Below are 15,874 nucleotides of genomic sequence, written 5' to 3'. Positions count from 1 at the left end.
GTACTTTCCTACACAGGATTAATATTCAGAATATATAAAGAACTCAAAAAAATCAACAACAAAACAAATAGCCCAATCAATTAATGGGCAAATGAATTGAACAGACACTTCTCATTGGCAACAAATATATGAAAAAAGTTCAACATTTTTAGCAATTAGGGAAATGCAAATTAAAACTACATTAAGATTTCATCTCACTCCATTTACAATGGCAGCCATCAAAAATACAAACAATAATAAATGCTGGTGAGGATGTAGGGGAAAGGAACCCTTTTACACTATTGATGGGATTGTAAATTAGTACAATCACTATGAAAATCAGTATAGAGGAATACTAGGAATGGAATCACCGTATGACCCAGCTATACCACTCCTCAGTATCTACCCTAAAGAATTAAAGTCATCATACTATAGCTATATATGCATACCACATTTGTAGCAGCACAACTTACTATGGAACCAGCAACCAGTGAATGACTGGATAAAAGAAAATGTGATATACACACACAAACGAGTTTTATTCAGCTGTAAAGAAGAAAATTAATGGAACTTAGGAATATTATGTTAAGTGAAATAAGCCAAACTCAGAAAGTCAAGAGTTTTACATTTTTCTCTCATATGTGGAACTAGACAGGAACAAGAAAAAGAAAGGTGGTGAGGGTGGTGAGATCTCATGGAAAATCAAAGAAAGACCACTAGAATAAAGGAATGAAGGGAGGGAAAGGGGAAATGCTGTGGCATTATGGTATATATCAATTGTTGCATTGTGTTATTGTGTGCATGTATAAATATTTCACAATAAATTCCACCATTATGTATAATTCCAGTGCACTCACAAAAAAATTACAGGTTCAGACACTCACCCCAGAAGCAAAATGGAAAAAGTAATGGTGAAAGACAGGAAAGGAATTTACTCAATACAGTTATATTGGGAAGACAAGAGGGATCAAGCATCCTCGGCTCTGTTTTCACGGGAACTGACATGAGCTCCCAGATAATATAGCAAAATGGGGCTATAAGTATGGATAGCCAAGCAGCCTTGGTCAAACTGTGGTCTGGTTGGTCGTTTTCTCAGGGACAGCCAGGCAGAGCCTTGTTAATATCTATGGGAAAGTTGTTGTGATGGGGAGGGGCGGTGGGGAGCAGGAGCTACAACTCACCCCAAGGTGTTTATCCATCACACTTGTTTCTGGAGTCCAAGGTGACTGCGGGAGGGAATGACTCAGATCAAAAGAGACATACAAAATTGAGGTAGAGATGCCAAACTTGTAAGCTGCTTTTAGTTACCTGCTGGGCATTTGCAGGCATCTGCAGCTTCAGTGCATAGTCAATGCTTTTAGCAAAAATAGTCTTTAAGTCTCCATTACAGTTTTTGGCCAGAATTCACCAACATCTGGTTGGGATTCATCCTCTTCTCAGCACCAAAGGGTCAACTTCCCTGTCAGCACAGCCAAAAACTGGTTCTGGGTTGTTACCAATATCCTCATGGGGTAACCTCTGAACCAACTCACTAACCAGACTCACATCGCATGCAAATTAAGACTACTCTTTATCCTCTTCTAGTTTGAGGGTTTAGCAATCATTGAATACTTCTTCCTGATTCTGAAAAATAATGATCACAAGGACTACATTCTATAAAAGCAGAATTTACTAAAGAGCTTTGGCTTTGGGGATGGGCCAGTAGGGAATAAACAGGACAAGGTGGGTGGAACTAGCATGATTTCAGCCTTGACCTCTCCCCGAAGGCTGTCCTCTCCCTACACAGCTACTATGTCCAAGAAGGTATGGGATCCAGGCCATTAACTTTCTAAAGATGTCATCTAGCTTGACGGTTAAGGTTTTTTTGTCTAAGTGTGAAATTTTTAAACATATGGGAAAGCAGATAGAATCATAAAATGGACTCCCATGTGGTCGTCATTCCATATTGTACCATTAACTTTCTGCCTTTCTTGTTTCATCTGTCCCACCTCCCCATCCCTGTGGGATTCCCTGACAGGGTGGCATCACCCTCTTTCTGACAATTTCCTTCCATGGTAGACAATGCCATTTTTCCTCTGTCTTAGTAGTTGAGTCCTGAGGGGAAAAGCAGCTATTATTACCACAAAGATTTCTGATTTACATGTTACAATTTAGCTATCTGGTCTTAGGGAATTTTCAGCATCTGAAAAATGCCAGATAGGCTTGTGGTCAGAAAAACAGATTTTAGCCCTTTATCATCATTTCTTTTTCACCTTGGAGGTTTTGTTTATTATTTATCTTGAGCGGGAGCTGTATAAACTGAACAATAAGTGGCGATTTGGAGGTTTTATTGTAAAGTTCCCGGTGGGCACCACAAAGATGTGATAATCATAGCTGTGCAGTCCTCATTCTCGCATGCCTGGCAAGCACAGGTGAACCAGAAGGTGACAGGAACATGGGTGGGAGAGTCCATCAAAGCTGGATTCAAATCTAGGCTCTAACAACTACCAGCTGTGACCCTAGCCAAACTACTTAGCCTTTCTGAACACAGTATCCTTGTTTATAAAACAAGTAATAATTTGTACCTTGCAGAATCTGTGAAGACTAAATGAGTTAGATGTATGGTTAAGAATCTACTGAGTGCCTGGAATGTAATAGGTGGTCAGTACTCCGAGGTTATTTTTATCATCCATTCATTTCTATAATAGTGATCTTCTAGCCATCCAGAGGCTAAATCAGGGTAGATTCTTAGTTATCTCTATGGACTTTCCCTAAAGATCCAATTGGACCTGTTATTCACATCTCTTGTCTACCACATCATGGTTTTTTGTTGTTGTTGTTTTTTGTGGTGTTGGTGGTGGTTGTGGTTCTGAGGATTGAACCCAGGAGTTTGTGCATGCGATGCAAGCACTCCACCAACTGAGCCATATCCCCATCCCTCACCTCGGGTATCTTAAGAACAGGACTGAAGGGTAAGACACTGCATGCCAAGTGAAGGTCAGGCTGTGAGTGCTCTAAGGTCCTTAGGAAGTATCTTGTTTGAATTTTCCTGAACCCAGAAAACTTTAAAAAAAAATGTCAACAGAGACTTCTCTGCCAAGTTTTCATATTTCTATATTTAACCAAAGTCCGACAAGTTTGAGCAACCAGATGAGGTCTCTAAGCCTAGGCAGAACAAGTGTGGCCATTTTTCTCTGTTGGTCAGAGCCAGATTCTGGCCAGGCTGCCTGAATTGGAAGCCTGGCCCTTCTCTTTCCTACCTGGGTCAACTTCAGTTTTTCCACTTCTCTTTTGTAAAACAGTACCTATACTGAAAGTTTTGTTGGGAAGAGTCAAATAATCATTGTAAAACATTCATATGTGCTCAGTAAACAATAGCTGTTGTTATTATCACAGAGTAGTAGGAAGATTCTATGATACAGAGCATTCCCTAGGTTCAGTCTGTAGGGACTAAGCAGCGAGTACTGCAGGGACTAAACAGTCCTAATAAAGGTCTCTCATTCACTCTTGATTCATCCTGCAAATATTTATTGATCTAGGCCAAGCACTGTTCTAAATTCTGAGCTGTGAACAAAAAGGTCAAAACTCACTGCCAAGGAATTAGCATTCTAATCTCCTCCCAGGGCTGGAGACCATTGCATCTGGGCCTTTGCTCAAAACAAGAAAACTGAATATTTGTCTCTGAGTTCTTTAAACTAGTCACAGCTTGATTTGTGTCACTTTATTCCCATATCATCACTCCTTTTTGTTTTGCCCAACAGTCATTTAAGCACCTTTTATGTCCCATGTCCTATTTTAAGTTGCATAAGAGCTGGCACAGTGCAGTCAATAGTTAAGTGATCTCAATACAGTGAAAGATAAGCTCTGGTCAAGAGAAGCATAGGGTTTTGGGGAAACACAGAGAAAGGACATAAAATAGAGGAATCAGAGAAATTTCCTGGAAAGGTGATATAGATAGAGCTATCTCCAAAGAGATATAGGAGCAGTAAGGAGTCAGGAAGAGTGTGAGGAGGAAAGGATGGGGTTTTTGAGGCCCAGAGAACAGATGGAGAAACCACAGAAGCCTGGAGCTACCTGAATATTGGGAGAAGGGCAAATGGGTCATAATTACAGCTACAGCAGAGAACAAAGCTGAGGGATGTAGAGCAGAGTTGGTAAGAGGCACACCAAGCTATTAGCTAGATCATGAAAAGCGTGTGCATTCTCTAGAGTTCGAACTTGCTCCTGAAGATCTTGAGGAACCTGTAAAGACTTGAAGCTTGGGAATGACATAGACATGCTAAGGCATTGTGTTGGTATTGCTGCTCTGCCAGTCTGAATGATTTAAAGAAAAATGTATTAGTATTCTCCAGAGCAACATAACCAATAGAATATATGTAATTATAAGAGATTTTATCAGATTGGTGTGTTAGTCTGCTTTTTGTCATTGTGATCAAAATGGCTGCCAAGGCAACTTAGAGGAGAGAAAGTTTACTTTGGTCTCAGAGTTCCAGAGGTTGACCAATTTCATTGTTCTGGCCTGAGAAGCATAACATGGTAGAAAGGGGTGGCAGAAGAAGACTACCCAGTTCATGGCAATTGAGAAGCAGAGACAGAGAAAGGAGCCAGGGACAGATATAGTTCAAGGCCATGCCCCCAGTGACCTACTTCCTCCAGCTATGCCCTACCTGACTACAGTTACCACCCAGTCCATTCAAATAATTAATCCATCAAGGGGATTAATCTGCTGATGAGGTTTCAGCCCTCATGATTTAATCATTGCCTGAAAGTCCCACCTCTGAATCTTGCTGTTTGGAGGACCATGCTCTCAGAACATGAGCTTTTCAGGGAACATTAAAGATCCAAATCATAACAATTGGCTTACATGATCAGAGACTGAATAGTCATATAATAACTGTCTGCATGCTAGTTGTTAATATAGCTACTCAGTTCAAGAAGTTGGAAGCCTCAGAACAAGAGAGAGAAGCCAGTGATGCAGTCCTGGTCCAAGGCTCAAAACCTCAGAGTCCCCTAAGGCCTCTGACATCTGAGTCTGATGTCCATGGGAGATAGCAGCAACAAAAACACACCTGCTCAAGAAGGGTCGATTGTGCCTGGGTGTGCAAGTTTCCTCCTTCTTCCACTTTTTCATGCCATCCACTTTTTCCTAGCCTATTGGATAATGCCACCCATGTATAGAGCAGGTTTTCCCCACTTAGTTCACTGAACCACACACCAGTCTTCTCTGGAAACACCCACAAAGACACACAAAAGCCTGTTTTGCCAGTTTTCTGGGCATCCCTCAATCCAATCAACCAAAATGAAGGAAATCTAGGTGACCAGCTGTCCCTGTGAGAAAGCATAAAGACCTGAACAGACAGTAGTAACAAGGAGGTAGTGGAGGCAGGATCAGAAAAAGTGTTCAGAAGTATGTGGGCACTGCAAGGCTTGGAGAATATGTAAGGGTGGGAGGACAGAGGCTTTGAAACTGTCAAAATCATAAACTAGTGCAAGTTAAGAGGGGCAAGTGACCTCACCTGGAGTTAAAATGATTCTTTGTATTACCATAAAAAAACAAAATGAGGGCCAATGTGGTTAGCCCTGATGCTCAACGTGGTCAGCAAGAGTGCTTTGGGGCTCTGCTCCTGAAGACCTTTGTAAATGTGGCAGTCGTCTGTGGACTCAAAGGTCAATGCCGATTCTCACAATCCCTCCAAGTAGACCCCTGCATCGGCTGGCTCATGCATTAATTTTGTTGATCAGATATTTATTGGATGCCTACTAAGTGTTCTCACACTACTTACATTTTGGTGGTAGTGAGCAAGGAAGGGAATAATCATTACAGAAAACAAAAAAGATAGCTTTCAGATAAATGAAGTTAGAGAGAGGGCCAAGTGATGGTTGGGTGATATGAGCAGGTAACTCAGAGCTTAGACCTAAATGACCCAGGGAAGAACATTCCAGAAGAAGGCCATGAAGCAGGAGCTAGATTGGTTCCCTACCTTGTTAAGCCCCATCTCTTGCCTGAATTTCTTCAGTAGCCCCCTGACTGGTCTCCCTTCTATCCCTTTTGATCTGCCATCTTGAGAGTACAGCTAGAGTAATCATTTATAAAATATGAGTGACATCTCCCTCTTCAGAGGCTCCCCATGTCATAATGAGTAAAAGCCAAAGTGTTTACAATGGCAGCAAGGCCCTCCCCAGTCCTACCCTCTCTTCCTTCTCTGATCACCTCTTCCACTCCTTTTCTACCTGTTCTCTCTGCTCCAACCACACCCATCTCCTTCCTGCTTCTCTAACCTGCCAAATACATCCCTGTCTCAAGACCAAAGACTGCGTGGCTTGTCCCTTACTCAGGTCCTAGCTTGTATGTCAAGGGTTCCAAAAATTGCATGATACAAAGATTGTAAGGAGGACTAATAGGACTCACCATATAGTTATATTCAGAATTACAACCTATTAGAGTAAAAAGATACTCAGCCAAATCAGGAAGAGGAAAAAGTACATGGCGTGAAGTCCAGAGAAGACCAGGGGCAAACTTCTGAGGCTTTTCCCCATTGTTATACAGGACACACTTCATTCCCCCATCAATGAGTTGTGACAACACATGAAATGTCTATCAGAGATGCTCAGTGGAGGCTCATTGGCTCATTGCCCAGAGTTTTTACTGGGAACTGGTCACATACATAGCCTGGCAGGTACTGAAGTTCCAGACTCCCAGAAAGAAAACAAGTATTCAGCATAAACCATATTGTTTGCACAAACCATTTAGGAATACTGATATGGATTTTTCTTTTTTTTTTTTTTTGTAGTGCTGGGCATGAAACCCCGACCACATGCATGCTAGGCACATACTCTACCACTGAGCTACAGCCCCCAGTGAGTCATTCTTGTCAGGGATAAGACTGACTGATAGGAACACACACACACACACACACATAAGGAGGAAATGCAATTGCTGAGCAGACGGGTAAGGGCAGACAGAAACCTCAGGAAGGGGTTTAGACAGGCATGTTTGTAAGTGCCATGACTTCCATAGAGGTGCCCACACTAGTTTCAGTTTCAGTTCACTACCACTATCCTCAGGGCCAAGCATCTATCTTCCTTTCACTTTTAGTTAAAAGTCTCTTAGTATATGTGCAATAATATGCAATGCTTTTCTGCCCTAGAGTTTGTCATAGTAATATTCATTTAATTATAAGCATTTAGGTACTATCTCAATTCTCCATTAAGCTGAAAATTCCTGTCTTGTTAACACTGTAGCCTCAGTGTGCCACCCAGAACTCTACAAATGTTTGAATGAGTGACAACTTTCTCCTGAGAAAGCCCTGAATCAGCTGCACCTGCATAGCCTCCTCCAAGTTCAGAGCACACAGTGTCAGGCACTTACCAGCCTCACGATGCTCTGGCTCTGGCACCAAGCCTCTCATGCTCAGCTGTGGGTATTGTTTTGCAGGAGTCCCTGGAGAAGGCCCAGCTGCTTGCACTGGCTGGAGACCAGCTCATCCAAGACCACCATTACTCAGTGGACTCCATTAGGCCCCAGTGTGTGGAGCTCAGGCACCTCTGTGATGACTTCATCAATGAAAACAAGAAAAAACATGACACTTTGGGAAAGTCCTTGGAGTTGCATAGACAGCTGGACAAGGTGAGCAAAACAAAGCTGTGAAAGTATCTGCAGGATTTTCTGTCAAGCAGTTACCAGGGATTGAACTCAAGGGCACTTAACCACTGAGCCACATCCCCAGCCCTAGTTTGTATTTAATTTAGAGACAGGGTCTCACTGAGTTGCTTAGTGCCTCACTTTTGCTGAGGCTGGCTTTGAACTCGTGATCCTCCTGTCTCAGCCTCCCAAGCAGCTGGGTTTGCAGGCATGCACCACGATGCCCAACTATAAAGTGGTTTTAATCATACTTGTCCTCCCCGCCTCACATGATCACTGAGAGTATCCAGAATTTTATGTGAAAAAGTGCTCAAGAGCCATTAAAAACTGCAGACTCTAGGTCATAGAGGTATAGGATATATAAAGTGTCCTAGCCATCTCTCCACACCATTAAAATTAACTAAAGTCCATGGAAGCAGATTTTGAAGAGTATGTTTTGTCATGGCCTTCTGGGGACATTTCTTGATTTCCTTGCAGTTATACAAAGAATCAAGCACCGTATTTTCAAAGTGTCCTCCTCATGCAGAGGCCAAGGATTGTGAATGCTTTTGGAGAAGCTTCAGTAATAAGGACCATTATACCCCCTTACCATTTACTGAGCACCTACTTTGTTCCTATAGAGCATAATTATGTCATATATTTAATCCCTAAGACAGCCAGTGAGAAACATATTAATGGCTTCTTTGTCCAAAGGCAAAAAGTAACAGCACAATGAATCAATGGATCTCAAAACTTGGTACCCAAGAATCACCTAATGAGGGGCTGGGGATGTGGCTCAAGCGGTAGCGCGCTCGCCTGGCATGCGTGCGGCCCGGGTTCGATCCTCAGCACCACAGACAAAGATGTTGTGTCCACCAAAAACTAGAAAATAAATATTAAAAATTCTCTCTCTCTCTCCCTCCCTCTCTCACTCTATCTTTAAAAAAAAATAAAAAAAAGAATCACCTAATGAGCTGGTTATAATTGCAGAGTCCCTGATGGGTTACCTCAAAGGCTCAGATTCAGCAGGTGAGGAATAAAGCCCAGGGATTAGTCATTTAGTCAAGTGCCAAGTGATTTTGGTGCTAATGGTTCACATGGTACCAGGGACAACTCTGAAGAGCCCTGGGATGAATGACTGCTAAGATCACCCATGTCATAAATAAGGGGAAGCCAAATTTGAAGCCAGGACTGCCAGATTCCAAACCCTGGCTTCTTAAGCGAGCCAGCAAGGCTGTGTGTGCAGGTCCTCATAGGCGAGGATGTGCGGACACTGGTGTCCTTCAGAGACGACCTCTAGGGTAAGTTCCTAGTCAGCACTAACACTGACTTCTGGAGCCTTCCCTGTCAGCTGTTCCCTGGCCGCCTGTGGCCAGTGGCTATGAGTCAGCACACTGCATTCTAGCAGCTGCTTCTGTCCCATGGCTCGGGGCATCCACTCAGCCTGTTTACATCATCCCATTGCCAAAGGGATTTTAATGTCAATGAAATACAGTTGTTCCAGAAACAAGTGGCTCAGAAGGGGCTGGTGCGCAGCCTGTCCTGTGTGCTGAGCCCGCTGCAGGATCAGCTGCTCTTTTCCAACCTCCATTGTGACTTTGCAGATTCCAGTTTAACATTTTCTGCAGATCTAGGCATGATGTATAAAGAAAAAGTTTTCACAGTTTCACAATGTCATGTTATTTTGAAAATCCAAAAATGGGGGATGGAGGAAGGGAAATGTTCATCATGATGCACAAACCCCCCCTCCCATCCTCACACATTGGGAATTATTCATTTTAAAATGTCTTTTATTTGTCTTTTTTTTTTGTCATTGTCAGGCTCCAGAAGTCAGTGTAAATAATTTAGAAAAATAATAAAGATACACATTTAAGTTGCCTATGATTTTCCCACTTAGAAATAACCATTTGGAGTGGTTTTTTGTTTGCTTGCTTGTTTTGAACCTAGGGGCCCTTAGCCACTGAACCACATCACTAATCCTTTTTTATTATTTTATTTAGAGACAGGATCTCACTAAGTTGCATAGGGCCTTGCTAAATTGCTGAGGCTGGCTTTGAACTTGCGATCCTCTTACCTCAGCCTCCTGAGCCACTGGGATTACAGGTGTGCACCATCATGCTTGGAGTATTCCTTTTTGATCATTTTTCTTGTTGTAGCAATTTACCTTGCTCTTCAGTTCATATGATAAATGTAAAAACAGATGTTTTGCCCTAGAAGCTTTTTTTTTTTTTTTCACATATTCAGGCCCCCTGTCTTTCTATCCAGGTATCTCAGTGGAGTTCGAAAGAACAAATAAAAAATTGAATTGTTAGCTAGGTGTGACGGTGCAGGCCTGTAATCCCAGCAATTTGGAGGCTGAGGCTGGAGGATTGTGAGTTTAAGACCAGCCTGGACAATTTAGGGAGACCCTGTCTCAAAAAAAATTTTTTTAAATGATAGAAAGGACTGGGGATGTAGCTCAGTGGTAGAACAACATCCCAGTACCCTCTGTTCTCTCCCAAAGTTGAAATATTAGAATTCATCCCTCATCTGATTTCATCCTGCATCCAAAAAATTTGAGTATTACTGTTAATGGGTTACAAAGATTTGCATTTTGGGATGCTTCTGTAGTAAAGACAAATACCAATAAATGGAATTGTGGATCATTTGGGAATACAAAGAGGAAAGTGGTGCTTTTGTTAAAGGACATTCCCTCCCCAGGAAGCTATCTGTGGGCCAAGTCTAATGCTTTATTAATCACCCCAGGTTCTTATAACTTATTTGGATGCAAGACGGTGACTTGCTGGCAGGTGAGTCTGAAAAGCCATTGATTGCTTTTCTCTTATGGCTGACTTGTGACTTACAAATACTGACCTTTCATCTCCAAGAGATATAGCAACAGTTGTCAGTGGAAACAGGAAGAATGTTTATACGATTCATTTTATTGATTGAATGACTTCTCTGAGAAGTGGACCCTGTGGAATCAGCTTGGGCTTGTCCACCTCATAGTTTTATGAACAGAGAGGTTTGACGCCTAAGTTTTATGTCAGCCCATGAAAATTTCCTATTGTCCCAGAATATTTGTGGACCCTTCAGGAGCTCAGAACTTCTGCCCCTGGGGTGGTGGTGGCTCTGAGTTGAGGTCAGGTTAACTGCACAGAGCATTGTTTTTCTTTCCAAAAGGTCAGTCAGTGGTGTGAAGCAGGAATCTACCTCTTGGCTTCCCAAGCTGTAGACAAGTGCCAGTCTCGAGAGGGGGTCGACATTGCCTTGAATGACATTGAAGCATTCCTGGGCACTGCCAAGGAGTACCGGTTGCTCAACCCCAAGGAGTTTTACAACAAGTTTGAGTTGATACTCACTGTTGACATAAAGGTAATGTTTCTGAGTTATTTTGATCCTTTGGTTTAGAAAGGAATGAGGGAGGAGGAATTTTTGTCTGTTGCCTATAAAGTTCTTGCAAGACCCAGGCGTGCTGGCACATGCCTGTAATCCCATCAGCTTGGGAAGCTGAGGCAGGAGGACCATGAGTTCAAAGTCAGCCTCGGCAACTTAGTGAGGCCCTAAACCCTTAGGTGACCTCTCAGACTCCTGACCTAAATGTCTTGGCAAACACCTTCAAGGTCTGACTCAAGTTTCACCTTTAGTTATTCATTTCTTTTCACATACTTATGAGCATCTTTGTTGTATCCTGCTCCATGCTGAATGCTAGGGACACAGTGATGAGCAGAAATAGACAGGTTTCCACTCTTCATATGGACACTGAACTTACAGTTTAGTGAGACATTAATAAAATATTGACATAAAAATGTTACAAGGTAAGTGCTCTGATAGAGGGATTCAGGGTCCCTATTGGGCATGTGACAGAGGAACTCGACATGGACTGGTGTCAGAGAAGTCTTTTGGGGAGAGTCACTTGAGCCAAGGTCTGGAAAATGAGAAGATGGGGAGTCTCCAGTTGAAAGGAACAAGGCTGTTGGGAACCTGCACAAGTGCAGAACCCAAGGTCAAGGTGAGTCTAGAGAGCAAGGGAAGGATATTTGGCCTGAGGTTAAAGACAGACAGATGGGGTAAGACACTGTGAGCCTTGTTAAAGAGTTTCATCTTTTTTCGGAGAATAGTGGGAAGCCTTGGAAGAACTAAAGCAGGGGAATAACATCACTGGGTTTCCATTTTGAGAAAGCCATCAGGGTTATATATGACACCTTCCTCAGATCCATAGTACCTTGTGTGTATCTCTGCTTGAGGGGCTCCTCTACCTCTTTTGAGTAATGGGCCCTCTCCAGAATCTGATTCACATATTTTCAGGTCCTGCTCACTCAAAAGTGACTAAAAGTAGTTTGATGTTGGCTTCGTTTGTAAAGATATGGACAGGTTTTAGGGGTACTACAGGGCTGGTGAAGGGCTCTGGAGCTAGCAAGACACAGGAAGCAGTAACCACTCCTAAGTCTGAAGTGCCAGGATATCATAAAGAAGGTTCTGAGGAGTTCCCAGAGAGAAAGACCAGTGGGGTCTGTGGTTTTTGTGATGGAAAGAATTTCAGTATGCACCAATCAGAGGCATAGACAGTGATTAATTTAGGAAAGTAGATAGATACACATTTAAATGAGAATTGGCAGTCTCAAAAGAGAGACAGACACCTTTGGGGATAAAGCAAGGAATACACATTTAAGAGAGAATGTGGGCTATCCCATGAGTGAGAGATATGGTTTGGGAGTTCCTGGCCTTTCTTTTAAAGGAAACCTGGTGAGCTGTAGGTATGGAAGGGTATGTAGGGATGATATCAGTCTGGTGATCTCAAGATGGGTCATGGTGGTCTGGTCAACCTGTAGATCCTTAGGCTGATATGGTCTTCATTTTCTGATCAATAGATAGTGCTAGAAAGTCCCCTAAGTTGTAGGTGTCTTAAAATGTCATATCTCTATTTATTTAGGTGGGGTTAGTTAACAGTGTTTTGATACATTTACAGATTTCCCAGGAATTTAGGAGTAACCAGCCTGAAAAAGACTGTTTAGAGAGTGAAAGTACTAGAAAAGTGTGTAGAACTCTAAAATTTTATTTTATTTTCCTTCCTTTATGTCTCCTTTTTACCTATTTTTTTTCCCCATCCTACCTCAAGGGGAACTCAGGAAGAGCTACAGCTGTGACTATGAGAAAGGGCAGCCAGTAGAAATGTGGCCTTCCGTGGAGGGACACAGTCCCTGCCAGAGCAACAGTGCTCTAGTTTGGATCTGGAGTGTTGTCCAAAGGCCCATATGTTAAAGGCTCACTGCTCAGCTTTGCATTTTTGGAAGATTATGGGACCCTTTACCAGGTGGCTCCAAGTAGAAAGTCCTCGATCACTGGGGTTGTGTTGTCTTCTCTCTTTGCTTTCCAGACACCATGAGGTGAGCAACTTGCTCTGCCATGTGCTCCCCACCTTGCCACAAGCCAAAAAGAAATGAGGCCAACAAAAAAATGGAAGGAAACCTCTGAAGTTGTGAGACAAAATAATCTTTCCTCTTCTTAAATTAATTATCTCAGGCATTTTGTTACAGTAACAGAGAAAATGACCAACACAAATATTTATCTCTGTTCTTCTCTTTGATTTTCTGTTAGTGCTCTCCATTGGCCAAAGCCAATTGAAAAATCCATAAGCTCATCTGACAAAGTCCAAAGAGGTCAGCTTCTTGGGGTACAGAGCAAAGAAAGGCATTGTTATAGATCAACAGAGAATATACAACATATATGACTTTTATAAGTAATTTTAGGGAATACCCTAAAATCTATCCATGCACTCAGGCCCATATGTTAAGAACCTTTGTTCTTATATGACGCACATTACATTGTATTCTGGCTGTTTATTTTGAATGTCTGTCTCATGTATTACAATGGGAACTCTTTAAGGGCAGGGCCTTTGCCTCATCCATCCTGCCCAATAGTCGTCAGGCAGAGGGGCAGCATGGGCAGAGAGTAGTGGGGGCAGCTTGACATTCACTTTACCTTCGTGATGTCCTCTCCCTGACCTCACTGAGTTTGTGTCCTCAGATATGATCTCCAGATGGGATGGGACTTTCCCCCAGCACAGGGATCCTCCTACTTCCCTGAACAGGGACAAGGAGAGGCCCATCTGGTGACTGACCTGCTATACTGCTATTAGCCCCAGGTCAAATTCCTAAGGCAGAACAGTTTCAACCAAGCTCCACCTTTAGTAACCAAAAACACGGGTGCAGCAAATCAACCATGGAGATTTACAGTTGCAGCTGAGTTCTGATCACCTTCAGCAAATCCCTTCCACCACCACATCACCTGCCATAAAATGAATAAAACCTAATAAACCACTTCTGAGTAATAGGTAGAAACATGAGTGAATGGAAGGATTGAAAAAGAACTACTACTAATAAATCCTGTATGTACAATGGACCAAAATACCCCAAAGCCTGTTGCTATGGTTTGATGGACCCTCCAAAATTCATGTTGAAGTTTAATAGTAATACACTAAGAGGTGGAGTTATAAAGAGGTCATTGGGGCATGGAGTACTGTCCTAATGAATGGATTAGTGCTGTTGTGGAGGGAGTGGGTTAGTTACTGCAGTAGTGAGTCCCTGAGAAAGGCATATGTCCAGCCTCCACCCTTCCTCTCTCGCTCTCACATGCATGCTTTCTCTTCTTACGATGCCCTCTACCATGTTGTGACACAGATTCTAGCACAATGATCTAGGACATCTTTGCCTCCAGAACTGTAAAAATAATGTTACCAGACCCTAGTCCATCTGCTCACCACTTGAAAGCCCAGTACTCAAGAAACGATAAATCCTAGAAAGGAAATAGTATTTATTCATGCACTGGCATCCTGAGAAGATGGGGGCTAGTGTCCCCCCGCCAAAAAAGATCATTTGGGGAACTCAGGCATGTGAAAGGGCTTTTATCTCAGGCATTTTGTTATGGTAAAGAGAAAACAACTAACACAAGTATTCATCTCTGTCCTTCTCTTTGATTTTCTGTTAGTACTTTCCATTGGCCAAAGGGATTTTTTAAAAAGGTACAGGGGTCAGTGGACAGAAAGACAATATGGTGTGCAGGGTCTTTGTCATCCAGGGTGTATGTCTTTTTCTTTTTCTTTCTTTCCTTTCTGGCCAGAGCATTGCAATTGACCTCAACCTCCTGGGACTAGTTCATATAATTCTATAGATGAACACTACTTTTCTGAGAGATAGGCCTCACAGCAATGTATATGTCTTGTGTTAGTAGATGCACAGAAATAAAGAATAAGGAGGGGTTGCTGGGGCTGGGGTTGTGGCTCAGTGAGTGGTAGAGCCTAGCATATGTGAGACTCCATCCTCAGCACCACATAAAAATAAATAAATAAAAATAAAGTCATTGTGTCCATCTACAACTAAAGAAAAAAAATTCATTTAAAAGTGGGTGGAGTTTGCCAGGCATAGTGGAGCACACCTATAATCCCAGCAGCTTAGGAGGCTGAGGCAGGAGGATCACATGTTCAAAGCTAGCCTCAGCAACTTAGCGAGACACTTAGCAATTCAGTGAAACTCTGTCACTAATAAAATATTTAAAAAGGGGCTGGGGACATGGCTCAGTGGTTAAGCCCTCCTGGGTTCAATCTCCAATACCAAAAAAGAAAAAAAGAAAGGAATAAAGAGGGGTGCTACCCATTCTGATGTTATCTGATGTTCTGGGTTCTGTAAATCTGAAGAAAGATTGCTAGCAATTGACATCTTAATCATTTAGATGTGACTTTTCTTGAGAATTTAGAATGCCAGAAGGACAACTACACAAAGGGGTAGCCACTATTATAACAAATCTCATATATATATATATAAATTAACCCAGTCTTGTGTATTCTGTTAACAGCAGATGAAAACAGACTAAGACATTGCTCTTTTCTTACTTTGGCTTGGATTTAAATATTTTCTGTCATAGAGTGAGTTTTGTCCATTGGGGAACAATGACTTTGTTGTTATTGCTGGTACTCTATACATATAGAAATATCCATAGATATATGTATACACGTGGGTTAGTATAAGAACATGCATTTCCTACTTTGACAGTTGAGAGGGCTTGTAAGGGCCTGTAAGCAATGAGACCACAGTATGATGAGCACATCTAGAACCAAACACTTCTTTATTTTCCTTCCTTTTCTTTCTTTTATCCCCTACCCCCAACCCCCAGAAATTGAATTGAGGGCCTCACATAGGATGGGCAAACACTCCATCACTAAGCTACATCCCCAACCCTTTTTAAAATTGTATTTTGAGGCAAGGTCTCAATAAGTTGATAAGGCTGGCCTCAAACTTGCATTCCCTTCTTTCTCAGCTT

The 15,874-nt window shown here is 42.3% G+C and overlaps 1 protein-coding gene across 2 annotated transcripts in view; it reads left to right on the top strand.

Annotated features, from left to right (window-relative positions):
* Mcf2l2 (MCF.2 cell line derived transforming sequence-like 2) overlaps window positions 1–15,874 on the top strand; it is a 245,956-nt gene that overhangs the window by 116,749 nt on the left and 113,333 nt on the right. For both annotated transcript variants that reach the window (XM_046466888.2, XM_058586213.1), the window contains 2 exons: window positions 7,394–7,585; window positions 10,742–10,933. In XM_046466888.2, coding sequence (XP_046322844.1) covers window positions 7,394–7,585; window positions 10,742–10,933 — 384 coding nt within the window. The remainder of the gene's footprint in view (window positions 1–7,393; window positions 7,586–10,741; window positions 10,934–15,874) is intronic.

The sequence above is a fragment of the Marmota monax genome, unplaced genomic scaffold (genome assembly GCF_021218885.2).
Source record: "Marmota monax isolate L192 unplaced genomic scaffold, Marmota_monax_Labrador192_F-V1.1 WCK01_AAM20220418_F8-fsc00074, whole genome shotgun sequence".
Classification (NCBI taxonomy): Eukaryota; Metazoa; Chordata; class Mammalia; order Rodentia; family Sciuridae; genus Marmota; species Marmota monax.
The sequence above is the reverse complement of the archived record's forward strand: the minus strand, read 5'-3'. Positions and strand labels throughout refer to the sequence as shown.